The following is a 21795-nucleotide window of genomic DNA, read 5'->3' as shown; positions in this document are numbered from 1 at the left end:
GGAGCCCAGCAGGTCGAGGCTGCAGTGACCGGGAGCGGCCACTGCACTCCAGTCTGGGCGCCAGAGTGAGACTCCAACTCATAAATAAATAAATAAATAAATAAATAATATACCAGAGGAGACCCCCAAAAAACTGGAATTTATTTATTAAAAATTGTATATTTGTTCTTCCATGTTTAAACTTCAGTCACTTTCAAAGTACTCTCCATTGATGCAATACACCTTGCAAGATGCTTTTCCCACTACTCAAAACAATTTTTGAACTCATCAATTTTGATACCTTTCAGTGCTTCTGCTGTTTTTTGCTTTACCTCCTCCACATCAGCAAAACGTTTCCCTTTGAGGACTTTTTTCATCCAGAGAAACAAAAAAACGTCACTCAGGTTGAGACTGGGTGAATAGGGAGGGTGGGGCATGGGGGTCATGCCATTTTCAGTCAAACGCCACTGAATACTCAGTGAGGTGTGCGCTGTCATGGTGGAAGAACCAGTCACCTGTTTGCCACAACTTGGGATGTTTCTTTTGCAAATCATGACACGACCTTTTCAAAACTTCCAGATAAAAACTTTGGTGGACTGTTTGATCAGGAGGAACAAATTCTGAGTGTACTACAAGGGGCCTGTCCTCCAAAAACTAATTCTGGGCTTTTTTGGGTCCCCTCTCAAAATAATATCTTTTTGTACTACATTCATCTACTGGACCATGATTGACTGTGGCTAACTAAAACAGCAAAAAGCAAAACTCCAAATAAGAAGGGCCTACTGTAGTAATAAGACACTTTAATACCCCACTTTCAAGAGGGATAGAACACCAGACAGAAGATCAGTAAGGAAATAGAGGATTTGAACAATATTATAGACCAATTGGACCTAATAGATATATACAGAACACTCCATAAACAACAGTGGAATACACATTCTCATGTGCACAAGATACATTCTCTAGGACAGACCACATGTGAGGCCACAAAACAAATTTTAAAAGTGTGAAATCATAGACAGTATCTTTTCTGATCACAATGGAATAAAACTAGAAATCAACAGCAGGAAGGAAAACTAGAAACCCGCAAATATATGTAAATTAAACAACACACTCTCAAACAAGCCATGGGTCAAAGAAGAAATCACAAGGTAAACTGGAAAATAATCTCAAGACAAATTGAAACAAAGATTCAACATACCGAAACTTACAGGATGTGTCAAGAGCAAGGCTAAGAGGGAAGTTTATAACGTAAATATTTACATTAAAAAAAGAAGAAATCTCAAATAAACAATCTAACTTGCCACCTCAAAGAACAAGAAAAAGAATAAACTAAACCCAAAGCTAGCAGAAGGAAGGAAATAAGGAAGAATGGAGTAGAAATACATGAAATAGAGAATAGAAAATCAAAAATGAAACTAAAATCAACAACACTGACAAAACTAAGGGAAAAAAGAGAGAACATTCAAATAGCCAAAATCAGAAATGAAAAAAGTGGTACACTTTCTAGTAGCACAACCAATGCCACAGAAATAAATGGAATCATAGGAGGATACTATGAACAATTGTATGCCATCAATTAGATAACAGAAAAAATGGATATGTTCCCAGAAACTAAACACAGATTTAGTCATATGCCCAATATAGCTACAAAATTGTGCAAAGCAGGAATTGAAATGGAATCTACCTGATTTCAAAATCCATGTTCTTGCTACTATGAAGTGGTACATGAAGTATGCTGCTTTCTAAGTCTGTTAGTAGATCTGAGTAAATGCATCAAAAGTTTTCCTCTAAAGTGTTAGCAGAAAAAGAAACAATGTAAATGTAATCTTTCCTTTTCATGCCTATGTAGATTTATCTGGTATCAGCCTGGATTCCACCATTTCAAGCTGTGAGTAGTCAAGAAAAACTCATTTATGTTAACTTTAAGGATGCAGAAACTTTGTAAGGGTCAGTGAAAGTGAAAGAACTCCTGTAAAATGTCCTTTCTTTTTTTCACTTTGGATCATCTCTCTGTTGAGGACTGCACACTCCTAGGCACATGAAGATGAAGCTCCAAGTATGAACTCCACTGTTCTATTGGTTACTGGGACAGCATCATAACTCTTAAGAAACTATTAAAATTACTACTAAGGCAACATTAATGTCATCATTATCATCATCATCATGTCCATATGTAATCGTCTGCTGGAAATCCTATATTTATCTCAAATAAGCCCTCTCCAAACTAAAATAAAGATTCAGTCAGCAGCATAAGCAAGGCACAGAAAAGAAATACTGCATGTTCTCTCTTATGAGGGGGGAAACCCAAAAAAGTCAGATCCCTTGTAGTACACTTGGAATTTGTTCCTCCTGATCAAATGGTCAACCAAAGTTTTTATCTGGAGTTTTGAGAAGGCTGCGTCACAATTTGTAGAACATGTTTGCAGGGTGTTCAGCAATTTTTGACCCAAAATAGCACAACTTCCATGTTCCCTCACTATTCCCCTGATCTCGCCCCAAGTGACTTTATTTTGGTTCCCTGGGTGAAAAAAGTCCTCAAGGGGAAATGTTTTGTCGATGTGGAAGAGGTGAAACAAAAAACGGCAGAAGCACTAAAAGGCACCAAAATTGACAAATTAAAAAACTGTTTTTTAAAACTGTTTTGAGCAGTGAAAAAAGTCTCAATAGTCGTAATGCATCAAACGGAGAGTACTTTGAAGGTGACTGAAGTTTAAACATGTAAGAATAAATACACAACTGTTTATAAATCAATGCCTGTTTATTTGTTTTTTAGTTCCCTATCATTTGTGACAGCTACAAAAGTTTATTTCACCGAGGTTGAGAGTAGAGTGATAGTAATCAGAGCCTGAGGGGTCCGTGGGGGGAATTAGGTTAATGGTTACAAACATATAGTTAGTGTTAAATAGCACAACAGGGTGACTATAGTTAACAATATAGAATGTATTTCAAAATGGCTAGAAGAGAAGCTTTGAAATGTTCCCAACACAAGGAAATGATAAATGTTGTAAGTGATGGATATCCTAAGTACCCTGACTTCATCAATATACATTCTATGTATGTATAAAAATAGCACATGTACCTAATAAATATGCACAAATATTATGTATCAAATTATTTTAAAAAAAGAAGCAGCAGTGGTAATTGTGTAGTGGTTAAGACATGAGTTAGAAAGCCTTGCTCTGTTGTGTATCATACATCATTCAGCCTCAGTGTCCTCCTCAGTAATGAGGACTGACACAACCCACCTGCTACAGTACATTGCTGTACTCATAGAATGAGATTGTGTACGTAAAGCATTAAAGACAGTGCTCAGCACACAGAGAAGGCGATCTATGGGCAGTATTATTATTATCATCCCCATACAGATATTCAGCACACAGTTACATGGATGGCTCTCTCTTTACAAGTAAAAGCATGTACTGCTATCATTTTAGATACCAGGTTTCTTCATAATTTTACCTTCATATCCTCTCTCCACTCATTCATACCATAGCTCTTAGAAATTTCTGGTTGGAAAATAAGCATTTTTGCCATGGATGTAGCCAGACGAGTTAGAGATTGACGACCACTTCCTCCAAGTCCAACAAGCAAAGCATTTCCACCAGACTGCTTTAGAACTCGGCATATTCTTGATAAATGTTCTAAAACATACCTACCACAAAATTATAATCTTATTATACATGGCAATATAAATGTAAATGTATATTTACATGTAACTATTGTTTTACTTTCCTAGAAAGATGTGACTTTGTTGTCCCATATATTACTATCTAAATTTTAAAGAGCTTACTATCAAAAAGTGTGATTTTTTCAAAGACCAATTGGCTTAGAAAATTGCAAAAGAAGTTACAATTGGGTCATTTGATATAAAGAAAGCTAATTAAAAGTTCAAATTCAGGAAATTTAATATACAAGTTATGCAAATAGAATGAAATTTTAGCTGCTTATACTGGCAGTATATTATTGCTTTTATTAAATACATTTCTTCAATTTCTTTTTTTTGTTTTTTTTTTTTTGAGTTAGGAGTCTCACTCTGTCGCCCAGACTGGAGTGCAATGGCCGGTCCCGGCCACCGCAGCCTCAACCTGCTGGGCTCCGGCGATCCTTCCGTCTCAGCCTTCCAAGTAGCTGGAATTACAGGCATGCGCTACCACGCCCAGCTGATTTTTTTTTATTTATTGTAGAGATGAGGTCTTGCTGCCCAGGCGGGTCTTGAACCCGCGGGCTCAGGCAATCCACTCACCTCAACCTCCCAAAGGCACGGGATTACAGGCTGAGCCACCGAGCCCGGCTTCTTCAATCTCTTAATATTAGGATTTCTATACAAGAAATAAAAGCCAGTTATCTATAACAAATTCAGAAGACACTTAGCCTCACTAGTAACTAGGATAATTAAAATTAAAACCACAGTGAAATATCATTCCACTCTCCTTAAACTAGAAAAACTTACAAAGTCTGGCAATCCTAAGTGTTGACAAGTGTGAATGCTCTTAAAAATAATAACCATTTTTGAAGATATTTTGGCAAAATTTAGTAAAGTTGAAGATGTTTATAATATAAGCATCATAAAAATGATACGATAATCCCACTTCTAGGAAAAAAGCCTAGAGAAATGTTCACATATATACCCCAGGAGACATGCACATGATTTTTCATATCATTTTTTGTAATAGCAAAAACTAGAAGTCACCTAAAAGTTTATCTCAGAGGAATGACTACATTGTGGCATAATTTTATGATAAAATGCAATATAGTAGTAAATATTCATTTTTTTGTGACTTTCACAAACAATATAGAATATACCAACTTAGAATACTGGAAGATTACATTCAGTGTTATACTATATGCAGTTTTAAAACATGCAAAATAAGATTGTGTAAGTCTGTGCATATATGATTAGGAACATATACATGTATAGTAAAAGGAAAAGTTCAAAGAAATATATGTTTCTTTTTACTACTATAGGTTATGATGGAGGATGTGGTGGAGGAGGGTGACTATAACATGGATATCAAATAAATTACTAATATTTTATGTATTAAGCTGGATTATGAAAACAATGTTATTCACTATATTTTTCCCGATACTCTTTTGTACATTTTAAATATAATACTACTTCACAGCAATTTCAAGCATCAATATCAAATAGGTACCTAAAAATGACAAGATTCATTCTAGTTTTGTGAGTTTGATTATACTCATCTAAGCATTGGTCCACAACATCACTAAAACGATGAATATTTGGAATTTCAATATAAACTCTATCATCGCCTTCAAGGTCGGGATTCATATAGTCACCAAACATGAGATTTCTTAAGTCTGCTTCTGTTACCTACAGAAAGGAAATCAACAAATTACAAAACTCAAAAAAAAATTTAAGAAAATATTATACAAGAATTTGTTTAATCCATGTTATAGAATGATTATTAATTAGATTTTTGAATATAAGGATAATAAATAATATGCTTGTAAAATTAATATCTGAAATTATATTCTTAAGAAATAAAAAGAAAAGTAGCTTTTTTCCATCATATAAGTTTTATTGTTTTTTTCTAGAGGCTAGAAAAGTCAGTTGGGTGATTATCATTTATTGAGTAGTTACTAGGTGATGGACATCATGTTAAGTACTTTGCGTCTATTATGTCATTTAATTATTATTATATGAGACTTTATTCTTTAACTATGTTACATACATTCCTCTGAAGACAAATCTTCTAACAATATACACCTATCTATGAGGAAAACCAAAATAATATGTCCATTAAGAAGTAATCATATTTTTAAAAGGCAAGTGAAGCAATTGTAACAATTCATGCTTTTGTACTGTTTTAACTTGATATGTTTTTAATCACTAAATATACTCACTGGTACATTCTCTTTCCTCAAATGTGAAAAGAGACTATCAAATGAGTCTTTAAAATAGTCTTTTATAACAGTTTTGGTTAATTTAAACAGCCAGCTTCGATCATCATCATTAATGAGGCGATCATAAAACACTCGGAGAACCTCATGCACAAACAGACGGATCATGGTGTGCTTGCTCTCCACAGCATCTCTTCTGATGAGTAAACACCCCCGGATGACTCGTGAAAAGTCACGCAAGTTGAAAGTATAATGAGATTTTGTGGGAGTGGGCAAAAGATTTTCCATGGATCGTTTATATATCTGAATATTAAAAAGCAACAAAGCAAAAGTAAAATGCTTATAATCAGCAAAGTCATGCAGCAAATAGTATCTTACAAAAATATTTTATTTATTCGATCAGATTATATTGGCTTAGAAAATTGCATAGTAATAAGCCAAGAATGGCATATACATTTATTTGCATTTACAGCATTCAACCAGGCATTATGAAGTTGAGGGAACTTAGTATTATCTGTTTCTATCCAAGCCCAGGAAGTGACATACTTTTATTTCCCAGTTATCATAGTGGTTCCTTTAAAGATGAATAACATAGAATAAAATAGCAAAAACTTTAGTAGAAAATTAAATCAGATAACTCATTCTGAAGCTTTCCACTGAAGAAGAGAATGAAATTATTTTTTTTACTATAATTGACTTCAAAGCAAATAAATTCATTGTCTCTTGCCTTTCTTATTCTCTCTCTCCCTCCCTTCCTTATCTCTTAATTGGCTATAATTTGGAAATGAAGTATATTTTTAAATTCACCAAATGTAGTTTATATTCTCTTATAGGAAGGTACATTAAATTTTTTATAATATAGCCTTAAAACAAACAAAAAAATTATTTATTATCTGTGTTCTGTGATTCATCCTCCTGCCCTTATCTCCACACATGGTAGGTCTATCATGCTTTAAAGACAAGAAAGAAAAAAAAAAGGTGGGGAAGACTTTTTCAGCATTCCATTCTACCTAACCAATTCTTTTGTCTTTCAAGGAGATGCCTAAATATAATGATATTCTATAAATAGAAGTACTTTTTTGTATTAGAATAAACATACTACCTCTTTGCTCACAGTTTCTCTACTTTAACAGCATAAATTTTCCACTGAAATTAGAGGAGAAGAACTTTAGAAGATATGATGCTCTTGGCTACTGTTGGATACTGATGGCATGATTCTAGGTAGTTTTTTGCTTCCTGTTGTAGTGATCCCAAAGTGAACCCCATTTTATCATGCTTTCAGAAGGCTGTTTGATGAGATTAACACTGATTTGCCTTTAAATGTATTTTTTTCTTTTTACCATTAGAGATAAAGCTGGTTCTGACCTCTGATCGGAGGCCAATAACATACCCTTGAAATGTCTGTAAAACCTGTATGTCTGTATAACCTTAATAACCTGTAAAAGCTTGTTTGACATGAGTTCTATCTTGTTAAAAACTTCCATTTTAGTTACATGCCTGCTGCCCAGATGCAGCACCCAAAAGCAGCCTCCTCTACATGTGTAACCACAGCTGTCCTTAGTCCCTAAGTTGTCACTTCTCCCCTTTTCTTGGAAATCCCCTACCCCCTACATTGCATCAAGCAAGCAGCAGCAGCAACAAGCAAACAGCAGTAGACAAAAGACCAAACTAAGCCAACATGTTGCTGCAAACTACTCCATCCTTGACTCTGAACCCCCTTAAAATGTAAGCTATGGTTTCTGCCTATAAAAGCCCTCTGCCTGCTTTACTCCAGGCTGAGAGTTTGCCAGTTATTAAAAAAAGACTCAGGATCTAATCTTCTATGAGTTGGTATTTTATTTCTCGCACTCCGGTCATAACACCCTAAATAAATAAAGAGTTGCTTTGGCCATATGGGCAGTCTTGTTTTCTGTTTCTCCCCTTGTATTTTCCATTTATTATTTTTTCACTGCTATTTGTGATGAAATCTAACTAAAAGTAATATATTCATCACCTGCTTAAATGTATTTTTTTTTTTTTTTGGTTTTTGGTTTTATTTTGAATTGAAGTCTCCCTCCGTCGCCCAAGCTGGAATGCAGCGGCATGCTCACAGCCAACCCAGTGCCGACCTGCTGGGCTCTGGCGATCCTTCCGCCTCAACCGGAACTACAGGCACGCGCTATCACGCCTGGGTAATTTTTGATTTATTGCAGAGACGAGGTCTTGCCAACTTGCCCGGGCTGGTCTCGAACCTGCAGGCTCAGGCAATTCACTCGCCTCGCTTCCCAGAGCTCTGGGATTACAGGCTGAGCTACCGAACCCAGCCTAAATCTATTTATTTTTTAAAAGACAAGCATGAAGCATGGGAGGGGAAATAGAGAAGAGAAAACTGACAAATATCAGAGTAGGAACCTAACAATTAGGGAAAAACCTATTATGTGGTAGATAAGAGTTCTGGGTAATGTTTTTTGTTGTTGTTGTTTTGTTTTGTTTTTTTGAGTTGGAGTCTCACTCTGTCGCCCAGACTGGAGTGCAGTGGCCTCTCCCGGCCACTGCAGCCTCGACCTGCTGGGCTCTGGCGATCCTTCTGCCTCAGCCTTCCAATTAGCTGGAACTACAGGTGCGTGCTACCACGTCTGGCTAATTTTTGACATATTGTAGAGATGAGGTCTCGCCAAGTTGCCCAGGAGGGTCTCGAACCCGTGGGCTCAAGCAATCCACTCACCTCAGCCTCCCAAAGCGCTGGGATTACAGGCTGAGCCACTGAGCCCGGCTTGGATAATGTTCTTATGACAACCCTGAGAAACAGGTATATCATCCCATTTTAGTGTTTAAAGGCAGAGCCTCTGGAAGGACAAATTACTTGCCTAATGTTACACAGCTAGAAAACAGCAGTCAAGGCTCAGTCCCACTTAGTTCTCTCCAATTTCAAAGCCTGTGATCTTTCTATTCTCAAGTATTCTGGACAGTTTCTCTGATACTAAAGATCAAAGTACGTGGCTAAGGGGAAAAATGCAATAATAATAATAATAACAATAATAATAATAGTCAAATGAGGGAAATATATAACACTAAAACATTTCACATTGCATTATTTGCTCACCTCCATAGTCCCACTGACTATCTGGTTCCCAATTATAAAGTACTCTGGAGGAAATTCATTAATCCTAAAGTAGAATCCTACAATTGATGAGAAGATTCGGATCATAGTTTCATCACTAAAAGAATTAATACTGCAGATGTTGAAATGTCGAATAAAACGAGGAGTAACTGGATTTCTTCCACCACCTGGAGGGCCCATTGCAGCAATCAGCTCTATGTCAACCAATGTGATTTTACTTGTGTCCTTAAGGTCATACCTTGAAAACACATAAAAAAATGTAAACAATCTGTTATAAAGATAATAAAATGGAATGAAAATAAATCTCCCTAGAAATTTAATCTGATTTTAGCTGTTCTAAAAGTGCCTGTAATCCCAGCACTTTGGGAGGCTGAAGTGGAAGAATCACTTGAGGCCAGAAGTTTGAGAACAGCCTGAGCAACTGATAGCAGGTTCCTATCTCTACAAAAAAAACCTGGGTGTGGTAGTGTGTGCCTGTGGTCCTAACCACAGGAGACTGAGGTAGGAGGACTGCTTGAGCCCAGGAGCTTGAGGATGCAGTAAGTTATGATCATACCACTGAATTCTAGCCTTGGTGACATCCTGGCTCAAAAGAAGAGAGAGAGAGAGAGAGAGAGAGAGAGAGAGTCAGATCCTAGCAGGTATAAAATTAGTAAGAACGTAACTGATCTAAAAAATACCATCAATCAACTAAATATAATTGACATTTGTAGGTGACTTCATCCAACAACAGCAGAATATACATTCTTCTCAAGCTCACTTGGAATATTCACTAAGACAGACCACAAACTGGGCCTTAAAATACATCTTAAACATTTTTAAAGAATAGAAATCATACAATGTTTGCTTTCAGATCACAATGGAATGAAACCAGAAATCAGTAAATACAAAGACAATTAAAAAAATTCTCAAATATGTGGAAATTAAAAACCGTGCTTCTACATAAACTTTTCTATTCTCTCAATAAATCCTGCTTTCAAAAAGAGAAAGAAAGATCTAAAATTCATAATCTAAGTTTCTATCTAGGAAACTACAAAAGAAGAGCAAATTAAATCAAAGTAAGCAGAAGAAAAGAAACAATAAGACTGAAAGCAGAAACTAATGAAATTGTAAACAGGAAATCAACAGAAAAGAATCAATGAAACCAAAAGCTGATTCTTTGAAAAGATCAATAAAATCAATAAATTTCTATTCAGGCTAAGAAAAAGAAATGAGAGGACACAAATTAGTGGGATCAGAAATGAAAGAGGACCATCACTACAGAGCCTACCGCTATTAAAAGGATAATAAAGGAATACCATGAACAAATCTATGCCCCAAAATTTGATAACCTAGAGGAAATGAACTAATTCCTTAAAAGACACAATTTTCCAAAATGCATACAAGAAATAGACAACCTGAATAGGCCTATATTTATAAAATAAATTGAATCAATACTTAATCATCTTCCAAAATAGAAAACACCAGGCCCAGATGGGTGCACTGGTGAATTCTACCAAACATTTAAAGAATAAATTATATCAATTTTCTACAATCTCTTTCAGAGGATAGAAGCAGAGAGAATACTTTATAACTCATTCTAGGAAGTCCAGCATTACCCTAATACCAAGGCCAGACAAAGACATTACGAGAAATGAAACTATGGACTAATATATCCCATGATATACATGCAAAAATCCTCAACCAAATATGAGCAAATCAAATCCAATAATAAATTGGAAAGGTTATGCACCACAATTAAGTAGAATTTATTCCATGTATGGAAGGCTGTATCAACATTCAAAAAAAACAAGTAATGTAATCCATTACATTAGCAGGATTAAAAAGAAGAATCAAATCATCATATAAATAGGTGCAGAAAAATTATCTGACAAAATCCAACACCTATTCATGATAAAAACAAAAAAAAAACCTCTCAGGAAACTTGGAATAGAGGAAATTTCCTCAGCTTGATAAAGATCATCTACAAAAAAACCTACAGCCAGGCTCCGTGGCTCAGCCTGTAATCCCGCGCCTTTAAGAGGCTGAGGTGAGTGGATTGCCTGAGCCTGCGGCTTCGAGACCCGCCTGAGCAATGAGACCTCATCTCTACAATAAATTAAAAATCAGCTAAGCATGGTAGCACATGCCTGTAATTCCGGCTACTCAGAAGGCTGAGGCAGAAGGATTGCCGGAACCCAGCAGGTCGAGGCTGCAGTGGCCGGGAGCGGCCACTGCACTCCAGTCTGGGCGACAGAGTAAGACTCCAACTCAAAAAAAAAAGAAACAAACAAACAAAAAACAAAAAAACCCTACAGCTAACATCATGCTTAATGGTGAAAATCTCCAAACCTTCCCTCCAAAATTTAGAATAAGATAAGGATATTCCTTCTCAACACTTATTTTCAGCATTGTACGCAGTGCCAGCTAAAACAATAAGACAAGAAAAAGAAATAATAGGTATACAGACTGGGAAGCAAGAAATAAAACTGTACTTCTTTGAGGATGACACAATCATCTATGTAGAAAATCTGAAATAACTGACAAAAAACTCCTGGAACTAATAAACAATTTTAGCAAGATTGCAGAATAAAAGGTTAACATATAAAAGTTAATGACTTTCTTATATAACCAGCAATGAACAAGTAGAAATTAAAAGCACAATACCATTTACATTACTACTCAAAAATGAAATACTTAGGAATAAATATAACAATGTATAAAAAAGATCTATATAAATACAAAACTCTGATGAACTAAATCAAAGTACTAAATAAATTGAGAGATATTCCACATTCATGGATAGGAAGACTCAATATTGTGAAGATGACAGTTCTTCCAAACTTAATCTGTAGATTCAATGTAGTCTCAAGTTAAAGCCCAGCAAAAAAAAATTTTTTTGGATGTTGACAATCTGAGTCTAAAGTTTATATGAAGAGGCAAAAGACCCTGAAAAGTCAACATTATTGAAGAACAAAATTAGAGGATTGACATCACTCAACTTTGAAACCTACTATAAAGCTACAACAATGAAGACAATGCAGTATTCGCAAAAGAACAGACAACTAGATCAACAGAACAGAATAGAGAGTCCAGAAATAGGCTCACGTAAATATAGTCAACTTATCTTTGACAAAGTAGCAAAGATAGTCTTTTCAACAAATGTTGCTGGAACAACTGGACATCCAAATGCAAAAAAAAAAAAAAAAAAAAAAGAACTATACCTTAGCCGGGCTCAGTGGCTCAGCCTGTAATACCGTGCCTCTGGGAGGCTGAGGTGAGTGGATTGCCTGAGCCCGCAGGCTCGAGACTCGCCTGGGCAGCAAGACCTCATCTCTACAATAAATCAAAAAATCAGCCGGGTGTGGTAGCGCATGCCTGTAATTCCGGCTACTTGGAAAGCTGAGGCAGAAGGATCGCCAGAGCCCAGCAGGTCGAGGCTGCGGTGGCCAGGAGCGGCCACTGCACTCCAGTCTGGGCGACAGAGACTCCAACTCAAAAAAAAAAAAAGAACTATACCTTTCACAAGTAACTCAAAGTGTATCACAGACCTAAATACTAAATGCAAAACTATAAAACTTCTAGAAGATAACATAGGAGTAAACCTAGTTGATCTTGGATATGGTGATGACTTTTTTAGATACAACACCGAAGGCACAATCCATTAAGGAAATAGTTGAGAAACTGGACTTCATTAAAATTAAAACTTCTGCTCTGCAAAAGACAATGTCAAGAGAATGAGAAGACAGGCCACAGATTGGAGAAAATAATGGTAAAAAACACATCTGATAAAAGATTATTATTCAAAATATACAAAGAACTCTTAAAAATGAAAAATAAGAAAGCAAGTGACCCAAATAAAAAATGGACCAAAGACTTTAACAGACACCTCATCAAAGAAGATATACAGAGAGCAAATAAACATATTTAAAGATGCTCTGTATCATATGTCATCAGGGAAATGCAAAATAAAACAACGAGGTACCACTATATACCTATTCGAATGACCAAGATCTGGAAAACTGACAACACTAAATGCTAGAGAGGATGTGGGGCAATACTAATTCTCATCCATTCCTCATGGAAATACAAAATGATACAGTTATTTTGGGAGACAGTTTTATGGTTTTTTACAAAACTAAACATATTCTTACCATATTGGTCTGCAATTGTGTTCCTTGGTGCTTACCCAAAGAGGTTGAAAACTATGTCCAGACAAAGCCCATGAACAACTGTTTATAGTAGTTTTATTTATAATTGCCAAAACTTGGAAGCAACCAGAATGTCCTTCAGTAAATGAATATATTAGTTAACTGTGGTACATACAGACAATGGAATGGAATATGGAATGACTCAGCACTAAAAAGAAATGAGCTATCAATCCACAAGAAGACATGGAGAAAATGCAAATACATATTACTAAGTCAAAGAAGCCAATCTGAAATGGCTACATATTGTATGATTCCAAATATATGGCATTCTGAAAAGGCTAAACTATGAAAACAGTAAAAGATTAGTGATTGGCCAGGCAGTGGTGCACGTCTGTAATCCCAGCACTTTGGGAGGACAAGATGGGAGGACCACTTGAGCCCAGTGGTTCGAGATCAGCCTCGGCAACAAAGCAAGATATTGTTTCTACACACACACACACACATACACACACACACACACACAATCAAAAACTTAGCCTGGTGTGGTGGCACATTCCTGTAATCCCAGCTACTTGGGAAGCTGAGATGGAAGGCTCAGCTAAGCCCTGGAAGTCGAGGTACGGTTGTGATCATGCCACTGTACTCCAGCCAGGCAATAGAGTGAGACCCTCATTCAAAAGGTTTTTTCTTTTTGAAAAAAAAATCAGGGTTGGGGTTGAGGGAGGAATGAAAAAACACTACACAGAGGATTTTTCTAGTAGTGAAAATACTCTGTACAATATTATAATGATGGATACATGTCATTATACATTTTTTCAAACTCATAGTCTGTACAACATGAAAAGAATATCCTAAAGTAAACTATAGACTTTGGGAGATTATTGTGTGTCAATGTAGGCTCATCAATTGTAAAAAAAAAAAAAAAGTACCAATGTGGTGGGGATGTTGACAATTGGGAAGGAGGATATACAGGAAATCTCTGTACCTTCTTCTTAATTAGGAACCTAAAACTCCTGTTTTAAAAAATAGTCTTCAAAAAGGTATTTTAAAAGCATTCTGAAAATTTCTGTATAGGAAAATCTGAGTAACAATTTTTGCCTATAAATAGCTTGGAAAATATATTATTTGGGTTTGAAAAACTAAAATATAAAATGAAATATGATTTCAGCATGGCTTATTGGAAATTGAATTAAATAGTTACCAATTTCCACAGTCAAAAAATTGTCGTAATAATTCAATAGGAGGTTGAGCTCCATATTTCTCCAATGCAGGCATATTCATATCGTCTATAAAAATTATACATTTCTTTCCCATAGGTGGTCCAAAAACGCCTTTGCGTCTTTTATCCAATCTAGCCATAATGATGTTCTAAAATATAAAAAAAGAAGAGTAGTAAAATTTACTTGTAAGTGAATTATGAATTTCTTATTATTACCATTGCTTATGTTAAATCAATATCAAGATAAAAACTATGCTGCCAAAATCCATGAAATTTTTATTGGTAACAGTTACTGTTTGCTTCATTTATCAATGGTTAATGTAACACAAAAGGCCATATTTTAATACCAGAAAAAAAAGTTTTAAAGTCTTTGTAAGGAAATAATGCAAGCAGCATTATGTTTGTATTTACTTTTTATTTATTCATATTTAGGATGATTCTAAACTTCATACTCAACATCATTTAAAGACTATTTATTAAGATCCTTCAATGCACTCATAGTTACATACTTATACATTTATATATTATCTTTGTATTGTACACACATGTATTTTTCTCCAATATTTTCCTCATTGTATACCCCAACATATCTGTTAAGTTTAATTTACTTAATACTGAAAAGCACTAATCTTTACAACATTTAGCAACTTTTTATAACTGACTTGAATATGGATGCTTTCTTGTATTTCTAATATTTTTGGAACTCAGTTGTTCATTGCAAAATATATACTGAACCTGTTTTCATTAAAATAAAGCTTCACAGTAAAGAAGTTCTAAATTTTTCAGCTTTAAAAAAAATTTTTAAAGATGTGGAGTACAAGTCAGGATTGGATACATAAGTGATTTATGTACAGGTGAAGTTTGGGCCTCCTAGTGGACCTCACATCACCTGGATTAGGATCAGGCACCCTTATTGATGTTATGTACCTGCCTCCTTCCCTGGTAGCGTCCCACTACTGCGAATCCCTTTCTTGTAGTATTATGCTAGATGCTCAGGGTTCACTTATGAGTGAGAAAGTGTAGTACTCAGTTCTTTGTTTCTGTAATAGATCACTGAATATGATAGACTTTAAATCCATCCAAGTTGCTGTGAAAGCCATAATTTTGTCCCTCTTTATGAATGCATTATATCCCAGTGTGTATATGTGCCTTTTGAAGTTAAGGAAATTCTGTAGGCTTAAAACAACATAAATGAGGTCAAGAGAGAAAAGATGGGCAAAAATTTTGAAATGGGGGATAAAACTGACAATTAGAAAAGGTTTTATGAAGTAGTTTCTTCTAGGCACATTTGGTGGCAAAAGGTAGGATGCACAGCTACATGGTTCCTGTCACAGAAGGTCACACAACAGCCCATGGTTTGAAAGATCCAGTAAGCAGCAAATGCCCCCAAGGACTATGTCTAGAAAGAACAATTATTTCTCCCTGCTCCTCCTCAATGTGTGGGTGTCTGTGTGTGTTTCTCTTATACTCCCTCTCCAGTTAATAAATCAATTGTTATGTCTTCTCAGCTTAGAAAAAAAGTGACAAAACTCAACAATCCAGTATTAATTTTAAAATGTTCTCTGAAATTTTTGTCATTAAAACTTAATTTTAAAATTTACTTGTAACTTCCAAAGAGTTCTAAAATTTATTTAAATTTATAGAAGATCTATATGGTTGCTTATTTAATATACAATTTTAAACATTTATCAAATAAGGCTCAACATTTAATAATTATAGACTCATGTTTCACTGTTTTTAAACTAACCTGAACCTGATTGGCACTGGTCCGTGCAGAGAAGTTAACATAAAAAGGAAAGTACTTCTCCTTTTCCAAGTGATTCATTAGCTTATCCTTCACATACACTGATTTTCCTGTACCCGTTGGACCCACAAAAAGCAGCGGCCTTTATGAAAACAATTAATAATCTTTTAAAATGGAAAAAAGTCAGAATACATTTCTACTAAACAATAATCAAACCAACTTCATGTAAAAACTCACATTTTTACCTATAATTATTATTTTTATGAAATACTGGTAAAAGTAATGACTGGTATACATTTTTGCATAATGTTGCAGAGACTATAAACTATTATTTGACTAGATACAATGTTGCTATATACAAAAACACTCATAAAACAAATGATAACATGCTTAACTTTTCAGAAAAAAAAGTCAAAGTTTGTCTCCTCAGAAAAGGGCAGTATTTGTACTTGTACAGTGCCAAATAGAATAATAAGATGACAATAAGACAGATTTAGGCTGTTTCACAGTTTAATAGCATCAAGTTTTTGGGAGAGATAAAAGTGAATTTTAAAGCTAACAGTTATGTATACTTGTTTAATAGCATTTTAAAATCAATTCATTTACTAACTGAAAATATTTTTCTAAAAGCAAACTCTAAGGAATTCCCCATTCAGTAAAGCTTCAAGCAGGGTTTACTATCCCTGAGTAATCATAACTAATTTTAAGGGGAAAATAACCATATAAGCTTATGTTCTCAAAACTAGTTTGAAATATGCTGCACTAAAATTAAAATACTGCAATTTCAAACGATAGCCTGGCACCACACAATACAAAAAGCCAAACCAAGGCCAGCATTAAACTGAATAGCAGTATTAAGTTATAGGAGGTCATCTAAGTGAACCAAATTATGTTAACATCAATTTTAAAAATTATCATTGAAGTATAAACACAAAATTAAAGTTCTTTTAGAACTAGTGACTCCTGAGAATTCACCTACATGTTCCAGTCTGAGTAACACTCACTTTATTAAAAGCTATTTATTAAAATAATTTTAATAAATAGAATACTGTTTTTAACTTAAGCCCATGGACCAGCTAAGTAAATTCTTAGAATTTAGAGAATCTGTGAACTTAGATGACAAAAAGTTTATATCTTTACTTTTTATATCCTCCAGCTACTGAGGCGGAAGGATCGCCTGAGCCAAGCAGGTTGAGGCTGTGGTGGTTATGAGTGTGCCACTGCATTCCAGCCTGGGCAATAGAGTGAGACTCCAATTAAAAAAAAAAAGGTTTAAGGAAGGAATGAAGAAATGAATGAATGGAGTCATAAAATGAGTAGACTCAATAAAACTACAATTAAATTGCATCTTTCAAGAATACAACCAATCTAAAGGTTCCTATAACTATATACTTTCCAGTTCTATTATGTAAGGTTATCCAATGCTCAAAATAAAAACGAATAAAAAAAAAATAACACTGCAACTGACTTTCAGTCTGCCATTACAAATAAGAAAAATACAAGGTGACTTATGGGGCAACAAAATATGATGGCAAGGACTTTAGGGTAAGCAATGGGAAATCTGGGTTCCAGGTTTGCCAATAGCAATAGATGTCACTTTGGATATGTTAATTAGTCCCCCAGGGTATCAGTTATCTGAAAAGAGATGATCTCAAAACTTACTTCAAAAATTGCTATCATACTATTAAAATTGCACTATTACATTTAAAATGCTTGTTTATAGTAGAATTTCTTACTTTGCATAGGCAATGCTCAAATCCATTAGAAATGTATATCTAATTGTGTCCATAGTAGGGACTATAATATCTTGAATTTTGACATGTTTATCTCCTAAATTAGTACTTTTAATCAATTCATTCCAATGGAGCCAGCGACCTCTGTTTTTCAACTAGAAGAGAATATAAGTTTTAAAATATAATAACCATGCACTTGCTATATATTGAAAAGCTCTCTTCAATACTTACACTATTATTATATTTGCTTTTAAAAACTTTGTCTTTCCCCTTTTTTATGAGACATTAGAATCAGACAAAAGAATGTATGTAACATATTTTAAAGTCATGAAGCAGATTAATAAAACAAGCATCTATGAATCTACCACTCAATGTAAAAGAATACACATTTTTATTTAGATTAATTTTCCCTTTTTAAGGATAATCTGAAAAAACGAATGAAACTTTGTTATCATAAATTCAACAACATATCTAAAGTTTTAGGTACTTTTGCCCTTATGTCTTCTTAACACTCCAACCCTTCCAAAATGCCTCCAAGATATCCTTTTACATATACCAAGTATTTATCTGAAAGCTACCCTAATGTACCTCAACTTGTAATTTCCTGGATTTTTTACTTTTTTTATATTTTAAAATCAAGGATCAATAATTAACTAAAAACAAAGTATCGCATAAAATCACTATATTTATTTCTCTAAAATTATTATCTTGGCATTTTGATCCAGGCTAATATTCAGCTGGGATATATTGCATGGTTGTATTGATTGTCACAATATTTAAATTCTTCTGATCCATTGACTAAATAGCTGCTGTCCTCACACCTCTGAATACCCCAGTCTTCATTCTGCTCCCAATCATTATTTTCTCCAGATTGTCCTGGCCCTCCCTGGAGATCCCCAGGCTTTCTAGTATCCAGCAACAAACATTTTAATACCTGGCAAAGTAAGAAGAGTCTAGAACCCTACTCTAGTGCTATGACTGGCATCTAAGAATATTTTCCTATTTTCCAGCAAATTGTATACATACATGGTGTCTGTTTGGATGGTGGTAATTTTGTAAATCTGAGTGAATGCTTCTTCAGTAATTCATATTTCTATATTTTTAAGTTTTAGCTTCTATTTTTATCCAAATTACATATACACGTTATAGAGGCAAAGTTTTACAAAGTTAAGAAAACAGCATTTCCTCACTCCCATTTTCCCCCTCTGAGGGTAACTACCTTTACCTCTTTAAGCTGGATACTTTGGTATTTACTTTCAATCTTAAAGAATATGCTTGTGTTACCACCTCTTGATTTTTTTGCTTTTAGAGATTACTTTATTGACTTCTCACTATGACTAATGGGGATAAAACTCTCTTTCTGGTCATATTCTTAAAATTCTGTCAGCATGGTTTTGGAGAAAGAACCTTACACTGTCAGTCAGGAGAACTTGGTTCAACTCCTGGCTCTGCTAGCACTAACCTTTCTAGGTTTGCTTCTTTATCTATAAAATTTGAGAGTTAAGTAAAATTGTAACTAAGACTCTAACTAGATCTTGTAGGCTGTGAAATAAAATTTGTATGAATCAAATGATTATTCAAATGCTTGCTGTTTAAAAAATGCATTTGGAAATTATTTTAAGTGGGAAAATATAGTTAATTTAGATATAAAATATTATTAAAGCAAGTTATGGGAGGAGAAACTAAAGAGACGGGACTAAAAAGCTCATTACAGGAGTCAAAGTAACTCTAAGATGAAAACCTAGGAACTTTGCTGATCCAAGGCTTTGTGTTTTATGCCTTAGCCTAACAAGAGTTTTATGTCATACCTCATACATGTAGTCATAGACTAGGCCTTTTTCATCAAATGGGCATTCCCATTTACCCACAGAGTCTGGCACTGGGTTTTCATCATCTTTTCCTAGTATGATGAGTCGTATGAAAGCATCAAAAATAAGACGACCATCTGTATCACAACTTCCTCCAATAGACCAAATCAAAGAGAATATAAAGCAAGCCTGTTGATGGAAAAAAAATTTAACTTACAGTATTTATTTTCTAAGAATTTTTAACCAAAATTTAACACACTAGCATCTGTTCAACCTACTTGGACAAGATCATATATATAAAGTGGAATGGAGCACAGTTAAGTCACATGACGAGTCATTTCTCTGGCAATAGCTATCAAAATTTAAAATGACCATATCAAATGACCTAGGAATTTCTCTTTTTAGGAATTTATGCACAAATATATTTCTAGCTGTGACTATAATATTTGTACTTGACTATTCACTGCAGCACTATTTGTAATAGCAAAAGATCTGAAGCAACTCATATATTCTTCAATAAGAGTCTGCTTAATTGGATTATGCTACATACGCTGAAATACATGCAGTTATTAAAAAAGAAGGTAACTCTGTAAGTACTGATATAGAAAAGACATATTGTGAGGAATGATACAAATCAGTACATAATGCATGCTAATTTGAACTTAAAACATATACATGTAAAAGAGTGTATGCATAAAATACTTCTAGAAAGCTACAGAGGACACTAGTAATAGTTGCCTTGATTGTGGCTAGGGAACTGACATGCATGGAAAACGTACTTTGCCTTTTGAATTTTACTCTAGATACATGCCTTATCTGGTCGAAAATAAATCAAATGTAACCCGACACCTGAGCTGTGGCGGTGGCGGCGGCTCCTGCGCTTGGGCTGGGCTGGGCACGGCGCCGCCCGGGTACTCGTGACCAAGCTAGGTGTGCGCAGGTGTCAGTGCTCCCAGGGCTTGGACGTGCCTGATGCGCCTAGCAGGGTGCAGCCCTTCACCTGGGGTGCTGGGAGGATGAACTGCTTGCTGAAATAATGTAAACAGCTTGGGTGCTGTGCTTGGAGTCCCCCAGAGCTGGGTGATCCCTGAGATCAAGCCACTGTTCCCTACCTGTCCACCAACACAAGAGGCTGACCATTCTCTGCCAGTCATAGGTGACCTAGGGGGAATCATCCTGAAGTGAAATGTCTTATAGATGGGGCGAAGACCTTCAAACACTGCATAACAAGAAAAGAATTTGGTGAATAAATGTCCTGCAGCTGCTTGATAACTCACTGACAAAGAGTTTCACTTCCAGAAGTATTTTAAAGAAAAAAGGGGAAGAAAAGAAGAGCTTATATGAAGTAGCTTGTTTGCCTTTTCCTGCTTTGCTTTTGTTTATGTACAGAGGGGAGTTTAGAAATATCTTACTTTCTCTAGTCATTCTAACATGCTCCCAAATTCTATATGACCACAAATCTTAAACATATTTGTGAGGGAGATGGGGCAAGATGGCGACGGCATAGGTGAACTGGGACCAAGACTGCAAACTGCTGAATAGACAGACTGTAAAGCAGAGGGAAAAGTGAACAAAACCAGAAGACCCTCATAAGGAAGAACAGGTCATTGCAGAAGAGAAATAAAAGCAACCCCACCTTCCCTCAAAAACAGAATTGAAGAGGGGGAGGGAAAGGGGTAAAGGGAGAAAAATCTACAGAAATGAAGAAAAACCAAAAGAAGAGTATGGGTCTCTCCCAGACGCCTGGGAGAGCAGACACTGAGAAAATTGACTTTGGAATACAAACAATGAAAAGTCCCCAGAATGAAGGGTCTCAAAATGCAAATGTAGATATCAAAACAATAATGGAGAGATTAAAAAGAATTGAGGAGACACAAGAAGAAACTAGGAAGGAGCTGATATCTGAGATAACAGTAATAAAGAATACTGTGAATGAAATAAATAACAAATTGATAAGCATGGAAAGCAGAATTACCCAAGCAGAAGAATGAATCTCAGAGCTTGAGGACCAAAATATAGAAATAACCCAAACTCTTAAAAACACAGAAAATAAGCTAAAAAAGACAGAACAAAACCTTCAAGAGATGAGTGACTACCTCAAGAGGCCTAACCTAAGAATAATCGGACTCCCTGAGGCAGAAAGAGAAACAGAGACCACATTGGAACAAACTTTCCATGAGATCATTCAAGAAAATTTCCCTTATCTAATCAGTGATG

The 21795-nt window shown here is 35.3% G+C and overlaps 1 protein-coding gene across 1 annotated transcript in view; it reads right to left on the bottom strand.

The window, feature by feature from the left end:
* DNAH12 (dynein axonemal heavy chain 12) overlaps window positions 1-19784 on the bottom strand; it is a 97074-nt gene extending 77290 nt beyond the window's left edge. Inside the window, exons 1-8 of the mRNA XM_008071746.1 lie at window positions 19579-19784; window positions 17774-17925; window positions 16041-16179; window positions 14276-14442; window positions 8927-9182; window positions 5848-6147; window positions 5136-5314; window positions 3442-3634 (exon numbers count right to left, since the gene is read on the bottom strand). Coding sequence (XP_008069937.1) covers window positions 3442-3634; window positions 5136-5314; window positions 5848-6147; window positions 8927-9182; window positions 14276-14442; window positions 16041-16179; window positions 17774-17925; window positions 19579-19587 — 1395 coding nt within the window. The 5' untranslated portion in view covers window positions 19588-19784. The remainder of the gene's footprint in view (window positions 1-3441; window positions 3635-5135; window positions 5315-5847; window positions 6148-8926; window positions 9183-14275; window positions 14443-16040; window positions 16180-17773; window positions 17926-19578) is intronic.
* Between the last annotated feature and the right edge of the window lie 2011 nt (window positions 19785-21795).

Source organism: Carlito syrichta, unplaced genomic scaffold, assembly GCF_000164805.1.
Source record: "Carlito syrichta isolate Samal-C Ts95f unplaced genomic scaffold, Tarsius_syrichta-2.0.1 Scaffold314704, whole genome shotgun sequence".
NCBI classification, from domain to species: domain Eukaryota; kingdom Metazoa; phylum Chordata; class Mammalia; order Primates; family Tarsiidae; genus Carlito; species Carlito syrichta.
This window is presented reverse-complemented; position numbering and strand designations above follow the sequence as displayed.